The following is an 18484-nucleotide window of genomic DNA, read 5'->3' as shown; positions in this document are numbered from 1 at the left end:
TGCCATTGCGATAGAAAGGTTTGAATACCCACCCACATAGTCTGTTTCAATGACTTGTTAACCAAAAAAATAACAAATGCACGTTAATTTTGTTGACTAAATTTCCACTAAATTTGTTTTAGGGTTTATATCAAATTCTTCTTTTTCAGTAGGCAATGCAGAAGTATGAAACAATTAGCGAATGTTATCATTTTCTAGACATTTCAAAGCAAAAATAAATCCTATAATTCCTAACAACATTATCATTCTGACGGTATTAAAATTCAATAAATTAAGTCTTAACAAATTTCTTATACAAACAGTTTTATTTTTACTATTAAACAACAGTTTTAGTATAAAATTTGGAATTTTCAATACTAAAGAAGAATAAAAAATATCGAAGTAGTACATTGCTCGCACTTCAAGTGGGAAGACAATATGTATTTTCTTACAACAAAAAGGATAACCATGCAACGATCAGGCAGGTTCCGCCCATCGGAGCCATACGAGCAAATGGTGGTTTATTACCGGTAAACGCACGATAGTAGAGACAACCACTGAACAGAGCAGTTCCCAGAAACATCAAGGATCCAGACTGAAAGAATGTTATACACATTAGTATACAATTATGTACCTCCAAACACTTATTCTATACCACCTACCAACAGTGGATACTTGGCAAGTGGCGCACCCAACAATGCTATAGAATGGAAGAAATGGAAACGATTGGCAGTGTCGAATATTGCACGCATTTCTGCATTATCTTTAAACTTTTCATTGTGGCTACCGACAGCACCTAGTATGACAGCAGCTGCTCCACTTAATCCAGCCAAACGCACAAAATTGTGACTACGACCAGATAATTCCCATAATGTAGGCAAGGCGTTTACCAAATTCTTGGACATAGTTTTGGAGTTTGGGGCCTATAAAAAAGAATGACTTAATAAAAATGCTTACAAAAAATATATAACTTACACTTAGATTTCCCGAATTTGCTTTAAATAATGATGCTGTGGTGCCAATAACAGCTTTACTCAATGGATTGCCCACTGCTATATAATGAAGACTGTCAGTGATTGTCATTATTTTATGTTGTCTATCTTCTCTTCTTCTTATTAATGCTGCAAATTTTAATTAACTTGGTGCTTTACAAGTGCTATAAACAAATAAATGTTTGGATAGTATGGATGGATAATTTTGCTTTGGAAAATTAATTAGGACTCCATTTAGGACATAATAAATGATATGCAAAATTACCTTAATGTTTCGTATTTCCCCGATTTTTAATGAAACAATCCGAGAAAGTGCATCCGTATGTGCCGGCAAAAACGATTACTAATAACCAATGTATAAAATGAACTTAGCTACTCGGTTACTTTCTATTCGTATGTACATGAGATCATGATACAATAAGAAGGTAGCATTATCAGCCCAGCTGAAGCCCAGCTGATGGTAACATGATGGGGGTTATCATGAATGAAATTTCCCCGTGAGTTTTGTTTTTCCGCCGTTGCAACTTAAGGGAGAAAGTGAAAAAATTCACAGGGAATTGCCGTTCATGATAACCCCCAATGTGTCAATTGCATTGAATTTATGTCAAATTTTGACATCTTATGTTACCAAAAACAGCAGTTGCTGCTACCTTCTTATTGTATCATGCATGAGATGCAAACCGTGGCACAATAGCTTCGTTCCAGAACTAAAAAGTTTTTACACATTTTGAACATTTTTCCCCGAAATGCGTTCCCGTACACCAAAAAAGCTGCAAAATTTTCACTTCTCTTTGAACAAAAATGGCGCTGAATGGCTTTCTCTTTAGAAACTTTTTACACGACAAATTTGAGCGAGCAAAAATGTGCAACATGTTTCCGATTGGCTGACACGAAGACTTTGACATTTGTTCCATTTTTTTTGACGTTTTTGCCATTTTTTCGTTCCTGTACATTTTGGAGATATGTGTACGTTGAACTCATTTTTGACGGTTCTCCCTTTTTCACATTTTACCATTAAAAAGTACTGGAACGGAGCTAATAATATACACTAGTTGTCTAATTCATTATTGTGAATAAATTTACATACAAAAGGTAAACAAGCAATTCACAGTAATGTGTTATTGTGAACAAATTATGACGTTTGGCCCGATTATTGTTATCGATGTAACACCTTCATAGTCCCGGTCCACACTAGCGTGAATTTCATTAAAAAAATTCATGAAATTAGGTGTTCTTAAATCGAATTCCCCACTACAGCAATTTTATGATTTTTCTCTACCATGGGGGTCGATCTTGAGACGCATAATTTCATGCAATTTTTTCAATGAAATCACTATAGTGTGGACCAGGACTTTTTCCGCCATGATGCAAACCATCGATATCCTTAACATTCGATATTTTATTTTAAAATATCCATTCTTCCACTGCAAGAAATATGAGACACACAGGAACAGATACAAAATCTTCCGGGAGTTCAACAACTTATAGTACGTTTAGACTATGGTGGATTTAGAAAATCCGGTCGATTTAAGCTGTCATTATCATACAATATATGTCAAATAAATCGAGATAATGCTCTTAAACATGTTATATGTGTATAGTCTAATGGTTGGTTTACATTTACGAAATCCACTTGATTTCAACTGTCACTTCCTTTGCGTATACGTCAAATGAAAACTCATCCCAAATCCATTCGATTTCATTTGACGTTTAAGCAATGGAATTGGCAGTTGAAATCGAGTGGATTTCGTAAATGCACGCCCGCCAAAATATCCCTTAGTTACGTTGGTGACATTTTGTGAGTATTTCAGACATGTAAAACTTTTCTACATGTAGTGTCTTAAGAAACGCCGTTCGGACTCGGCGATCATCAATAAGTCCCATATCATTGAGATAATGTAGATGTGAGAGAAATCCCCTTCTGGGTAGTTTGTGGGTCAATTATTATATTATGCTTAATTGAAAATTCTTGAACTCCAAGCTATTAGAACCTATCATTCCAAAACTTTCATGAAATTGATTAGTTTTAGTTAGCCAACAACAATAATAGGCATCAGCACGGCCTTGTTGACCAATGCGTAATGCGAAAAACAACAACTTTCTCGTTGTTTTAACCCCGCTTATTGAAGCAACATTCCTATGTTCGTATTCTTAGCAAAGCAAAGACGACATAAAAACAGTGGTGGATATGAAATTCGTTAGTTCGACTCAAATTGTAGGGTAATCAGCTTTAGGGCCATACAGCAAATTTCTCATTTTGTTTAATTTGCTGGATGGGCTTCGCTTATTGACCTGTTTATCGACACAGAGTCGGCGGAAAAGGGAACTGTAGTGCGATTCTCTAACTCATTTTTTGAGTTACCGACAAAAATCGTTAAAATTAAAACGCAAAATTATGAATGAAAGGTTCAAATAAAAGTTGACAACACTCTTGCTATCAGTAGAACTTTACGACTACTTTTTATTCGTCGTTAACGTACCGAAAAATATCGTTAATTACCGAATTTATAAGCATTTTAATGTTACCGATTTTTGTCGGTACCTTAAAAAATGAGTTAGAGAATCGCACTACTGATGAAGTTGTTTGGTGACAACTGAAACTATAGTATTCCCTACCCTCCGCCCGCAACTAATCAATTTCATATCCCCTATAAAACAATTTGTTGTTAATCAAATACTTGAATACAACAAAATTTGGACTCAAGCTGAAATAAACACAAAGATGTATAACTAACAAATTATTTTATGGTTGAGGCATAATAATACATTTTGATAGATAAAAGTTGTGTTCAGAACCTGCAAAATATTACTACTTGCAGTAGTTGTCCCGTTTAGTGCTAGAAATGCCTTTTGAATAACACCCTCCTGTTCTCTGCTTTAAAAAATTGACCTAGTAGAAACTAGGAGCACGTTTATTGGCATCTGAATACGATGGCTGATATGCTGATTTTGGAATTTTTGCTGGAGTTTTTCCAATTTCCTTAATTTTTCCATAACCGAATTTTTAATGAATTTGAATGGGAAGGCGCTCTTCGCTCTTTTTCTAACATTACCATTAAAAAGTACGGGAATACAATGAAAAATAGCATTGTAACAAAGTAATTTAATATTTTTTCACATTGTTTACAAATTTTGATACTATTTTTTTTTTTGCAGCAATTGATCATGATTTCATTGAAAAAATTGCATGAAATTATGCGTCTCTAGATCGACTTCCATAGTAGAGTAAAATCATAAAATTGCTGTAGTGTGGAATTCGATTTAAGAACTCCTAATTTCATGAAATTTTTTAATGAAATTCACGCTAGTGTGGACCGGGACTTATTGTGATATGTGAAAAGTGTTGCAACTTTTGGTAGTTTTTTTAGGCCAAAACAGGGTTGTATATCATGAGTACTGTGATTTCGATTTCGCTGAAATCACGAAATGGATGATTTCATTTTTATATGCGAAATCATGATAAATTTTGCTCGATTCCGCGCGAAATCACGAAACGGCTTCGAAATCACGAAACGACGCCGAATGTAAACCAATGCCAAGTTTACACTTGCGCTCTAAAATCCACTGGATTTCACGAAATCCTGAAATACATCCCGGTGTTTACACTTATTTTTTTGTTGATTTCATACATATCACAACGATCAAGGTAGATGCATACGCGCAGCTGATCGAACATGAATTTTCAAAACAAGTTGTTGCAAATTGAATTAGTCATCAAAAATATACGACAATATAGAACTTTACAACTTTATTTCGAAAATTATCGTAAAACTATCTATATATCGTATTCATTGTGTATAGAACCCGTTCCCGTACTCCGAAGTCTAGCAAGACTTGCACTTCTCTTTAAACAAAAATAGCGCCGAATAACACCCTATTCTCCTGTTTTCTGCCATACAATTTTGGCATAGTAGAAACTAGCAACATGTTCATTATCATCTAAATACGATAGCTGATACGTTGATTTGCTGCAGTTTTTGAAATTTCCGTAATTTCGTTCCCGTATTTTTTAAGAAATTTGTATTGGGAAGCAATTTTAGACATTTCGCTCTTTTTTCTAACATTACCATTAAAAAAATTCGAGAACGCAATGAAAAATAGCATTGTAACAAAGTAATCTAATATTTTTTCACATTGTTTAAAAATTTTGATTCTAAATTTTTTTGTTGCAGCAATTGACCATCTACCTTGTTTATTGTGATACGTGAGAAGTGTTGCAACTTTTGGTACTTTTTCAGTCACAAACTGGGTTGTATATCATGTGTACTGTGATTTCGATGTTGATTTCGCTGAAATCACGAAATGAGATGATTTCATTTTTGTATGCGAAATCATGATAATTTTTGCTTGATTCCGCGCAAAATCACGAAACGCCTTCGAAATCACGAAAAGACGCCGTTAGTCAACTTAATTATTGCAAACCAAAATTATTACAAAATTTTAAATAAAACATCATTTTATTGGTATAAATAAATATCATTATTAATATTTTTGTTAACAGTATATTTTATACACATGGTTATTAAAAAAATAAAAAAATAGAAAGTAGATAAATTTCACTAAAAATTTTCTTAAGGCCACAACACAAAAGATGGATTGCATTCTTGCTTAAGTCGTATATGGTAAATGACTAAAGATCATGTTCGACCTAATTCAAAAGTGATTATGAAATCTTTTTATTAGGTCAAACTTGGTCTTTAGTCTTTTATCAGATATGACTTAAGCAAGAATACCACGCTTCTTATGTGTCGAGGCCTTTAAAATTAACAAAAATTAGAACAACTCATTATAGTCCTGTTCCAGAACTGCAAGAATCTACTAATTTTTACTATTTTTACCGATAGCATAAAGGAAAAATTATTATCGTAGTAAAAATTAGTAGCTTTTTGCAGGTTCTGGAACAAAGCATATATGTACGTGTCAAAAACAAACATTAAAGGCCAGAACAAAATCAATCGTCGCTTGCTTCCCCAAATGTCAAATTATGAAGGAATGCCAGTGCCTCTTTGCAAATCCGCCTGCGTTCCCCTTTAGAAGGCTATGACATTCCTTTATAATTTGACATTTGGGAAGCAAGCGACGATTGATTCTGTTCAGGCCTTAAGGCCATATATATCCCAGCAAAAAGTTTGCATCCGCGGATGCAGTTAAATCACTAGAACAATTGCCGCTGGAGTAAATCTTTTCCTATGAATTCACCTATGAATTATGAATTTTACAAGAGAGCGCGCAGCTAGGATGCACTCCATTTTGCTTCCACGGCACACAGCTAGGATGCACTCCATTTTCGATCCAAATCACAGCATTTGGTGTAGTGTTTTGAATTGAATTTAAATGCAGTCTAAAGATGCTATAAAATGCAAGCCATTGGAAATATCCCAAAATAAATAAAATATATTGCTTATTCGTGTAAACAAGAATATTAACTTTATTACACTAATACAAATTATAAAAACTCTCCATTAAGTTTGATCATAACTGAGTATAATCCTCTGCTCTGCTTTCTGTGACGCCGCAACTGATATTGCTTCATCATCCAAATAGTTTTTCATTTTTCCTCCAACTCCAGTTCATATTTCCAAAAAAAACTCTAACTCCACTTCAAAAATAACACTGTGCAACATTTTTAGGGTGATACTTTTTAAAGTACAGACCCAAACGACAAGAAACCCTAGTTGGGCATTGTTGTGTCAGATCCAGCTCGGATTTTATGGCCCCATCTAAACATGGTTAAATAATGAGTTTTTAAAGAAATTCGGGGCTATATCTCTGAAAACAATGCGAATCATCTTCTGACCTCTGAAGCAAATTTGTAGATAAGGACAAGAATAAAATATTTGGAGAAATAATGAACTCGAAAAACTCCATTTATTGTCTCAAATTTCAAAATATATGCAAAAATTCCACAATTTTTATACTTTTCGCACCGTATCTCCAAAACCTTTATTTTTTCTGAATATTTTCTTCTTCCCTGGAATGTAACACACAACTTTTCAGAACATGTCATTGTTGTATTTCTTTATTTTTTTAAACAAATTCTTATAATTTTTAGACACTCTTTCTTGTGTTCAGAAAAAAACTGCGACTGTAGGGATCAAAAAATTGGCTTGCTTGGCTAGGGATCTATAAGCGAGTGCTTCTAAAATGTATCGAGCGGAGTGCATTTTTCATAACTCCGTGTGGACTGCATCGAAAGATGTATTGAAATCATAACTCTGCATTGCACTACTTCCAAACTTTTTTTGCTGGGTATATTATGGTCTTATGCAGGGTTAACCTTCCTCATGAGGATTTGTTTAACGTATATGTAATGGAATTGACATTTAAAACCCAGTCGGTTTGTTAAATCCGGTTATATATAAACGTACTATAAAAATCAATTTTCTTCTTTACTTTCACAGTTTTTAATTCTGTTCTGTCAGCGTTCGCCTGCTTTTGTTAATTTTTTTCTTCATTGTCAAATAATCGTCAAACAAATGTCGAAAAATCAGTTCTACCATTTTTTACCTGAAGACACTTGTCTGGTAGCCTGTGGTAGAAGATAAAGCCATTTTTGCTCTGACTCCTCTCTCACTCTCTTAAGCGCTCGGCACATTCGATGCGTTGAGCGTCGCGGTACGACAACCACTTGAAAAAAGTGTAAGTGATGCCAAGTTTTCTGAAAAACAACAATGTGGCTGACGCATTAAAGTTATGTACAATTTACATTAGAAACTTTTTCGTCATTTGGAGCTGCTTCGTCATTTATTTGCTAAAACAGCCAACATTTTGCGTCATTTACCATACAAAAATAAATGACGATAGCTGCGTCATTTATTCTAAACAACGCACGAAAACACCATACTATTATACGAAACCCCGCTTTTTCGTCATAAACTACCAAAAAATGCAACTGTTTTATGATGTCTTTGTTTGTTTGTGTGTGTTGTAGAAAAACAAAAATACTCAAACGATGACAAAAGTGAAAATAAATGTTTAAAAAACTAGCAAAAATTATGTTTTTTTGTTTTTAGAATTAATTTAAGTTATTTGATACACATTTGTGTTGTGAAATTCCTATTTCTCTGAATAAATATATTGTGTGCGTGTGTTTGTGTTATTATATAAGTGTGTATGTGCGATTGTGTGCGTAAGCAAATGACGCAAAAAAAACAGATGTAAATACACTTCATTTGATTCTAGGATTTCGTAAAACGAAATCATTTAATGTGCATATGTAAATTGGACTTTAAAAAGTTACAATTTTTTTAAATTAAAGGAAAAGACCTAATGTTTACAACATATTAAAGTGTGTGAAATACCCTAATGTTATATATCCCAAATTGAACGAAACCCTACCAAAATGTACAACACTGCAACGAATGTGGCTTGATGGCAAAATGACGAAGTGTGTCTCGTTCATTCGGTTTTTTACCTTCACCGTTTTAACTTGCATATAACTACAAGTAAGTATTAAATAAAATTAATTAAATTGAAATGTGATTGTGAAATTAAAAAAGTTGTGTACAAAATTTAAGCAAAAATAATCAAAGATGTGTTTAATAATGGTAAATTATTAAAAAATAGTGTAAGATTAATAGTTCTCAGCCTATTAAATTCGACGCCATATTGGCCACGTGTTTTTTCGTGGTGCTGTCTTCAATTGTTTATTTTAATATGTCATCTTTGATTATTTTTCTTTAATGCTTAATGATGATATTAATACACTTTCCTTTTGCGGTTTCCACCAGAAGATCAAAATTATCTTTGCATGGTTTTTGATCTAAGGATGGTTTAAAGGTGTCTGATTCTTATTTGAAACATAACCTCATTGTCTGTAGAAAATATGTGTATTAACATGGTTCTTTTTTTTTGTGAATTTACAGAATGGCGGACGCAGCTCCAGCCCGTGGTGGTTTCCGTGGAGGATTTGGTTCTCGTGGTGGACGTGGTCGCGGCCGTGGACGTGGTCGTGGACGCGGTCGTGGCCGTGGTGGCAAGGAAGACTCCAAGGAATGGGTTCCAGTCACCAAATTGGGCCGTTTGGTTCGTGATGGCAAAATCAACTCTTTGGAAGAAATCTACTTGTACTCTTTGCCCATTAAAGAGTTCGAAATCATCGATTTCTTCTTGGGCTCTGCCTTGCGCGATGAAGTCTTGAAGATCATGCCTGTCCAGAAACAAACTCGTGCCGGTCAACGTACCCGTTTCAAGGCTTTCGTTGCCATTGGTGACAACAACGGTCACATTGGTTTGGGCGTTAAGTGCAGCAAGGAAGTTGCCACCGCCATTCGTGGTGCTATCATCTTGGCTAAATTGTCTGTTGTCCCTGTCCGTCGTGGTTACTGGGGTAACAAAATCGGTAAGCCCCATACTGTACCATGCAAGGTTACCGGCAAGTGCGGTTCCGTCTCTGTACGTTTGATCCCTGCTCCTCGTGGTACCGGTATTGTATCTGCCCCCGTACCAAAGAAGTTGTTGACCATGGCTGGTATTCAAGATTGTTATACCTCCGCCCGTGGCTCCACCGGTACTTTGGGTAACTTCGCCAAGGCTACTTATGCTGCCATTGCTAAGACTTATGCTTACTTGACACCCGATTTGTGGAAGGATATGCCTTTGGGTGCTACTCCCTACCAACAATTTGCTGATTTCTTGGCCGATAAGCCCGGTGCCCGCCACAACATTGATGCTTAAAAACAAAAAGTAATACATGTATGAAATTGTGCACCAATGTTTGGTATGAGAACATTGTGAAATAAAATTGACAACTCTTCGGAGAAGTAAACTAAAATGTTTTAGGTGTTTTTATTTAAGGGATTGTATATGATTAATCTTTCGTAAAGATTTATGTATTTATTCTGGACGAAAATTCGCAATGCGTTTTGTTTTTTCGCCGTTTTAACTTAAGAGAGTAAGTGAAAAAACTCACGGGGAATTTTCGTTCAGAATAATCTAATTTATGAAAGCAGAGGTAAATATGTCTGACTTCCGTAGCATTTGCTTTGTGTTGTTTAAACTTCGTCAAAATATTTTATTAAACACTCATACATTTTTTCCTCGAAAATGTAACTAAATGCATCAGAAATAAATATGATATACAGTGGAGTGCGAAATAATAGAGCCACAGTCGTCACAATACCATTACACTTCCGCAAAGTGTGTGTATGGCGGATTAGGGACAGCTATTTTCTAAGACACACTTCGCCTCTCACTTCAAGCCGCAAACATTTTTTTCGCTGCATTTACTCACACTTTTTTGTGAATTTCTTGGGGCAAAGATTCATTAGGTTATTCAAAAAGAAGAGTACCTCCTAGACCGTCCATAAAATACTCGAAAAATAACGAATGTGAAATAAAAATGATACATGGTTACTTTTTACCTGTGAAAATGCGTATTTCTGATGTTTTGAAACACGTAGCTGTTAATTGCAACGGCGTTAAGAAACATAATACTTCACAGATTTTCAGTCATTTGTAAAGCAACTGACAATACGGAAGTTAGCCTATCTATAAAAATGAAGTCATTCCGATACTATTGAGAGAGGAAATAGAGCTCTGTTGTAGGCCATTTCAAAATACTGCGCTGCGGGTCTATTGTTTGCCCTATACTTTCCAGAGGTATTTTGATGATTTTAAAGCAAAATCAGACTCTTTTGCATTGGTCCACTATACGACAATGCATATTGTACCAAATATTCATTCTTTGCATATTTGCCTGTAGCCGTTTCGTTAGTTTTGTTGTTAATATGGTCCAAGTGTTTTTACCGGTATGAAGATCCTCCATGACGGTCGGCTTTTTTTTTATCACTGAGTCCATTATTAGGCACAAAAGTCATAAAATGCATAATAACTACAAAAAGTTGCAAAATTATTCGGGCATGTTCTGAGACACACTTCACCTCTCAAGCATTTTGTTCACCTCATTTACCCCTATTTTTTACGAATTTTTTGGGGCTAAGGATTCATTCCATAAAATACTCGAAAAATTAGCGTAAATGGGGTGAACAAAATGCTTGAGGCGTGAAGTGTGTCTCAGAACATACCCGATTATTTTATAGTACTGCTTTTCCTTTGCAATACATTTATTGTCACTTAAAAGTAGGTAGGTAATTCTTATTTTAGTCCGTATTTGTTATAAATTGCAAATAAATGTCTAAATGTATATAATCTGACAAGTTTTCTCCTTATGAAATATACCCAAATCCCAAAGAGTAAAAAGAGAAAAAATACATTTTCATAATTAATTTTATTTCTTTAATAATTTGTGTTCATAGACAAGACATCCAGACAAAAATCTATAAATAAAAAAGAAAAATATTAATTTTCACACAAATATTCAAAAATAGATTTAGCAAAATTTTTTTTTGTAATAAAGTATCAGACAATCCTAAACCGTCATTAGCAGAACTTCCGGTGGAAACCGCAAAAGGAAGAGATTAGGGATATCATCATTTACTTTATAGAAAAACGTGTTGTTGCATTGTCCAACACGTTGTTGCATTGTCCACAGCTTTCAAAGCGATTCCAAAACTGCATTAGCAGCATTATTTTGCTTCATATGATGCTGTCTGCAAAATATAAATGTTGGGAATTAAAAATCATTATTTTTTGATACAAAATACGATTACAATTATTTTGTTATAGTATTGGATCAGACAATCCTAAACCGTCATTAGCAAAACTTCCGGTGGAAACCGCAAAAGGAAAGATATAAGGATTTTCATCACATCCAATAACCTTAAATAGGTAAAATATAGTTTATTTTAAGATACTAACCTTTTAACTCAGTCCATAGGTACCACGGCATTGGCACCACGGCAAAACGCCTGTAAATAAGAGAAATTCAGATTAGTAACACATCCAATAGGTTTTACAAGATTTTTAGTATGTTATTGCTATCAGGGATTGTTGGTTTCTTTCAAAATTTTCTCAGTACAGGTCTGTGTAATTTTCATCAGATAAAAGAGAATAATTTATAAAAAATATGGTATATTTACCTAAACTTCAGGGGCAATTCCACAGCATTTACAAATCAACCGCCATTTTGTTGGTAGATAAGGAAAAAAACACGTGGTTTGTTCATATTCAACCCATCTGCAAATGAAAAAGGTACACTAATTAGTAATCGATTTCCAAAAATATTCTTTAAAAACACTTTATTCTTTTTATCAATTCAGACTGCCGTAACATCTTAGTTTTAAAACTTGTAATTGTAAAATTGTATGAAAAATACATACGCCTTCACGAAAAAGTTAAAAAACTCAGTCTCGTCATCAGTCTCATCATAATTGACAAAATTTATGAATGATTATGATCCATTATTTCAGTGCTTACCTTAATCATTGTTTCATTTCAGAATATAATGTGAAACCGTCTCTTTTCTACTGGACTTCATTTCAATTTATTTTTAATCAGGAGCTTGACGAAAATTGACCCGGTTGCTTAGAAAACTTTTTGGTAAAGAAATTTTGAAGTCGAGTGCAGCAACTTAATTGAAGTTTTGAGAATTCCTGCCACCATGGTACAATTAACAGGTAGATGCATCAGCAAACAACTACAACAAAAACGAGTTCAGTACTGTGAAATGTCAAAAATGTTTTCCAAAAATAAAGCGATTCACACAATTTTTTCAACAAAATTTTGTTAGGCAGTTATTAATAAACACATTATTACAAAAATCCGACAAAAATTCACAATTTTTCTTTTAAAATTTTGTTTTTTTAATTTGGTGTTTTCAATTACAACAACTTTTTTGACAGCTCACAGTACATCAGCTGGGCTGATGCGGGTACCTGTATGATTGTGCCATGCCTGCCACTCTGCTCGTTGTTTTTTCAGTGCTACCAACCAACAAATTTTAGGGCAATGTAATTAGTGGTCACGTGACGTAACTACTTGCGAACTATACGCTCTGTTCCTTTGAGGCCAGAACAGAATCAATCGCCGCTTGCTTTGCTTGCTTCCCCAAATGTCAAATTTTAAAGGAATGCCAGAGCCTCTTTGCAATTCCGCCTGCGTTCCCCTTTAGGAGGCTCTGGATTTCCTTTATAATTTGACGCATGGTAGAATAAAGTAAAGGTAGGCCACAGCTAACAGCTGATTACAATTTTTTCTTTTTATGGCTTAATCTGTCAAACGCAGGGTTGACATTTTGTACTGTTTTTGACATTATGCAATCATAAAGGTAGATGTATCGCTGAATTGTTCCAACAAAAAACTTCTGCTGTAACACTATATCTTAAAATTGAAAACAAGGACAAAAAATATGTATTCGCGTGGCAAAATAAAACTGTTGATTTTTTAGCAAAACTTACGAATGAACAATTTATCAAATATTGATATTATGTGTGTTCGTTTACTCAAAATTTGTACAAATTGTTACTGGATGTTGTTCGTTTACTCCACAGTACAATGCAAAAGAGATTAGTCGTTTACAAGAAGTTACTGGACTTGTACAAATTTGTACAAATTATTGAGTAAACGAACACACCTATTAATTTAAATTTGTTCCAAAAGTATGGGAATGTAAAAATTACAATTTTTGTAAAAATTCTGCTGACATTTATCTGCAAATCGGATACCAGCAATCACGATGTCAGATTAGCCAAACTTGTCAAGTAGAAAATAAGTGAATGACATTTTTTCACTGTCATAAGTTTGGGAAGAACTTTTGATATTTTTGGAACACTTTTCCAACAAGAATATTCTGGAGCCTAGCTAAAGAAATGTTTTTACACTATATGGCACTTTTAACATATAAAAAGTGAAGCTTTAAGTTCCATATGTTTTTGTAATACGGGATAGCTATGCAGGTACATCTACCATTATTATTGTACCATGCCATTTGACGTTTTAAGCCATGGCTGCAGGGTGGCATTTCTCAGTGATTTTCTTACCTGGCCTACCTCTACTTTATTGTACCATGATTTGACGTTTGGGAAGCAAGCGACGATAGATTCTGTTCTGGCATTTACCCACCGTTTTCACATGCAAGTAACTTGCAGACAGTTGTGTGTACATATTACCCTCCGTTTACACATGCAAGTGGCAGTTCGAAAAATACCAATACACTCACACATATTCACTGCCACACCGACTAACAACCTCTCTGCCGATAAAATTTCTTTGTCAGTAAAGGCCCCCACTCATTAGTCAGTCTGACTGCCAGCATTTATGGTAGTATGTGTAAATTTTTGAAATTTTGTGAATGTATGTGTGAGTTTTTTCAAGACTGATGAAAATCAAAACAGTTTTGATTTCAAAATGAACCCTCTTCAGTCCGATGAATTGATTATTTTGTCAAGAAAGAAAATGATGAATATTATTCATTTTCTTGTCATTTAGTGTTGTCTGTTTTTTGATTTTTGCCGTTTTTAAATATGAACTTTGCATTTTTTAAGAAAAAATGAATAAGAAGGAATTTATTATCCAATTTTTGGAGTATTATAGGTCTATCCCGGCTCTATGGAATGTATTTTGCAAAGAATACAAAGATCGGTACAAAATGGTTGAAGATTATGAACTGAGAAATATAGGGAATACTAACTATCCCGAATCCACCATTGATGAAATGAACAAGAAAATAAATACGTTAAGGTCGAACTTCCGGCGGGAATTAAGGAAAACGGAAGAAAAAACCAGGAGTAGAGCCGGAGCGGATGAATTATACGAACCAAATCTGCTTTACTTTGATGCAATGCAATTTTTAAGAGATTGTGAAACTCCGAGAAAGCCTATAAGTAATATGGACCTGACAGAAGATGAACTCTCGGTTTGTAAAATGGATAAATCGCATTATAAAATAAAAAGCTTTACATAAACATGTCCACCAAAAATGTCTCCGAAACAGAAATCCGGTTGGGTAGATGAAGGGACTTCGGTCGATTATTTAAGAATTTTATCTATGGCCAGGTTCCAACAATAGAATATCGTTTTAACGGGATATTCTATTCAGACTTTTGCCTATAGGCAAATTCAAACACCTGCGACTCGATGTAATCTTTTGCGGATTTTCCAGAACTTTTAACATACATAATATCTCGACTGATATGGACTTCTGCAAGTTAATAATTATATAGTTGTAACCGGAACTTTCTATGGCTTTTGTGATTCTGATTACAACGATAGTAGGATACCAAAAATCTTTCAAAAGCCAACCGCCAAAGCATGTGGTGTCCGGATTACCTAGATTATACTGCACATAGGAGGGGATCTAAAAAGTTTGTCCTCAGAACACAAAACACCCCCACTTGCAATTTCCCACACCCACACAATGACCCGGTAGATGATGCACATTGTGCATTATGAAATAGTATGAAAAATCCAAAATAATAAGCAGTAAATATTTTTATATTTTATACAAATTTTGCTTGCCAAGGTACTTGGCCTTCGTTCATAAAGTATTCAGCAAAATCGTTTCTAATTTCTTTTGCAATTTCGGAGGCATTCTTTGCTTGGCTTGTCAATAAGGCGTTCAAATTCGCAACCTCTCTCCAAGATCCATTATTTATCGTCCCTCTGCTTGTATCTTCAAAGCAATTTTCAGGTATATACTCAATTTTGCATTTACTTCTCAAGAAATTGTGTAGATGGCAACAAGCTAAGACAACGATTTCCACCTTTTCTGGAGATAGACCTAAAAATGTAATTAATATACAGCAGAACTAAATCTTTATATTATTATGAAATACTAATTGGACTTTGCAGAACTCCGAATCGTGCTGCCATTATCCCAAAAACGTTTTCAACGATTCTTCTCGCCCTACTTAGCCGGCAGTTGAAAACTCTTTCTTTAGGGCATAACGATTTATGAGGATACGGTTTCAGTAAGTTTTCCGAAAGTTGAAAGGCGTCATCTCCCACCACAACTACGGCAGTTTTTTATTAGATGAGTTTGGTGTTTTTTGTAAAGGTAAATTCAGCTCTTTTTCATTGAATGCTTAACCAAATCTCGTATTGCTGAAAACACCCCCATCCGATATTCTTCCATTCGTTCCTACATCCGCTACTATAAACTGATAGTTTGCATCAACCACAGCCATTAACACAATACTACAAAATCCCTTGTAATTATAAAAATAAGAACAGCTTCCAGGCGGTGTTCTAATAGCAATATGCTTGCCGTCGATAGCTCCATTTTCCATTTCTTATCAAATTCTTTTGTAATATTTTCCAATTCTTTTTCAGTAGATGGAACCTAAAAACGTGAAAAAATTAATATACTTTTTTCTTGTACTCGTAGACTAAGTGCAAGTACCCCATGAAGAGAAAGAAAATACTTGAGAATGAGGAAGATGAATTACTTTCATTGGCAAAACGAGAATTGAGCAAATCAACGCATTTAAAATACGCCATATGGAGCAATCACAACAACTCCTCACCGAGAAGTGTATTAATGATATTCTATTTGAAGGTGCATTCGGCAATCTTACTAAGAGCAAATCAAGGAAAATATTGGAAATCTTACACGAAAGATCGGATACGAACTTAATTTCAGAGATCAGAACCCACAATTAGGTCCATCTTCAACTTCCATCGCCGACTATTTCGCAAATTTTACTTAAATAATAATTATTCTTGTCTTGTATGTGTTAATAATCATTCCTGTTTATCATATTTATTGTTTGAATAAAAAAATATTCATTTTTGACAAATATCCTCCGTATTGAGTCTGGATGGCATATAGGACATTGCATTATATTTCTTATAGCAGATTTCCTCAAAATATTTAGTCCATACATAGAAGTTTATCCACTGTTTTGTCTTGTACATTGAATACCAAGGTATACTGGGCAAACCATCATTATTTTTCCGCAGTTGCAAAAACTAATGAACTTTATTAGAAGTACCCTTATTCGTGGAATACATCTTCTTCAACGGATATGGGTTCAATGTTTATAAACTTAAGATTTGTTGGAAATTGGAAAATGTATATCCCACCTTTTATTATACCCTCAACCTTCCGGCTAACCGAAATAATGGTTTTAGAGCCCGATGAGAGCTTGGACGAAATCCGTTTCAAACAATTTGGAGTCAATTTAGCCACGTCCGTCAGTCTTTCCATATGTCTGGCTGGTGCGCACGATAACTCTCGAACGGATCAATTGATTTGGTTCAAATTCTAGGTATCTTATTATTTTGTCGAAACTAGTTTAAGTCAGAAGATAGGCCATAACGGTTCACTCCTGTCAGTACCTCCCTCACAAAGTTTGAAAAGGTGCGGTGTATAAGAGAACACAAACAGGGAGTTACATATTCGGTCCACACATAATATTTCTTCCAGACACGGATCATGTTCGTATATGGACTATATCGGTCGACTACTTGGGTTCCTCCCACAAAAAACTTGGAACCAGTACCAAGTAACAACTTCTTTGCAAAAAGTTGTACTTGCGACCCTTATTATAACAGTAAAATGTTTTCGGGGGCAAGTCTATAGTTCTTCAGATAATGACCCAAACTAAATTGACTAGTGTGCATATAACTCGCTAAGGGTACTGCCCTACTTGACTGCAACTTTGAATATTGTATTATTTGCAATGACAAAAATTCGTCGAAACAGGACATGTTCATTCTCATAAAATTCCTTAAATCATTAGGCGAGGTTTCCCGCAATTCGCCAACAACATTTTGAACCGTGTATTGGTCACGTTTTTGTAACCAATCCTTCACTTCTTCTTCAGTCACACACATACGAAGGGGTTCATCGGACTGACGGCACAGACTGACTAATGAGTGGGGCCTTAATCAATGTAAAGGCCCCCACTCATTTATCAGTCTGTGCCGTCAGTCCGATGAACCCTTTCTGTATGTGTGACTGACAAGTGTGTAGCACCAACCATCAGTCAAGTCTAAAAATCTTGAATTTCTCCTCCAAACATGAATGAATTCTACGTTTTTTGTGTTCCAACACCAACATTATTTTCTGTTTTTCAAAATTATTTATTGACAATTTGAAAATAAACACAATTCACCCAGACTGATGTGGGTTCATTTTGAAATCAAAACTATTTTGATTTTCATCAGTCTTGGAAAACTCACACATACATTCTCAAAATTTCAAAAATTTACACATACTACCATAAATGCTGGTAGTCAGACTGACTTATGAGTGGGGGCCTTTACTGACAAGGAAATTTTATCGGCAGTGACGTTGTTAGTCGGTGTGGCAGTGAATATGTGTGAGTGTATTGGTATTTTTCGAACTGCCACTTGCATGTGTAAACGGAGGGTAATATGTACACACAACTGTCTGCAAGTTACTTGCATGTGAAAACGGTGGGTAAAGGTCAGAACAGAATCAATCATCGCTTGCTTCCCAAAGGTCAAATTATAAAGGAAATCCAGAGCCTCCTAAAGGGGAACGCAGGCGGAATTGCAAAGAGGCTCTGGCATGGTTTAATAAGAAAGGTTAGCCAAAGCTTTATGTCAATTTAAATTTTTTCATTCGAGTATGCCTTTGAAAGCACCCAGCAAAAATTTTTGGAAGTTGTGCAATTGGAGTTATATTTCACAACATCTTTCGATATAGT

General features: G+C 34.9%; 2 protein-coding genes and 1 long non-coding RNA gene across 3 annotated transcripts; 1 reads left to right on the top strand and 2 right to left on the bottom strand.

The window, feature by feature from the left end:
- Positions 1 to 286: 286 nt before the first annotated feature.
- On the bottom strand, positions 287 to 1337 carry LOC141396805 (transmembrane protein 256 homolog). Its single transcript, XM_073972460.1, has 4 exons — positions 1237 to 1337; positions 955 to 1135; positions 642 to 902; positions 287 to 574 (listed from the first exon to the last, which is right to left on the bottom strand). Exons 2-4 carry the CDS (start codon positions 1060 to 1062, stop codon positions 428 to 430), a joined length of 516 nt encoding a protein of 171 aa, XP_073828561.1. The 5' UTR covers positions 1063 to 1135; positions 1237 to 1337; the 3' UTR covers positions 287 to 427.
- Positions 1338 to 8315: 6978 nt separating this feature from the next.
- Positions 8316 to 9744, top strand: RpS2 (ribosomal protein S2). Its single transcript, XM_073975996.1, has 2 exons — positions 8316 to 8416; positions 8837 to 9744. Exon 2 carries the CDS (start codon positions 8838 to 8840, stop codon positions 9645 to 9647), a length of 810 nt encoding a protein of 269 aa, XP_073832097.1. The 5' UTR covers positions 8316 to 8416; position 8837; the 3' UTR covers positions 9648 to 9744.
- A 1436-nt stretch (positions 9745 to 11180) lies between these two features.
- LOC141396804 (uncharacterized) lies at positions 11181 to 12478 on the bottom strand. Its single transcript, XR_012411247.1, has 4 exons — positions 12288 to 12478; positions 11951 to 12047; positions 11730 to 11779; positions 11181 to 11521 (listed from the first exon to the last, which is right to left on the bottom strand). It is a non-coding gene; the product is annotated as an uncharacterized lncRNA (long non-coding RNA).
- Between the last annotated feature and the right edge of the window lie 6006 nt (positions 12479 to 18484).

This window comes from Musca autumnalis, unplaced genomic scaffold (assembly GCF_047663935.1).
Source record: "Musca autumnalis isolate F117 unplaced genomic scaffold, ASM4766393v1 scaffold_3, whole genome shotgun sequence".
Taxonomy (NCBI): domain Eukaryota; kingdom Metazoa; phylum Arthropoda; class Insecta; order Diptera; family Muscidae; genus Musca; species Musca autumnalis.
Note: the sequence above shows the minus strand (reverse complement) of the source record. Positions and strands in the feature narration are given on the sequence as shown.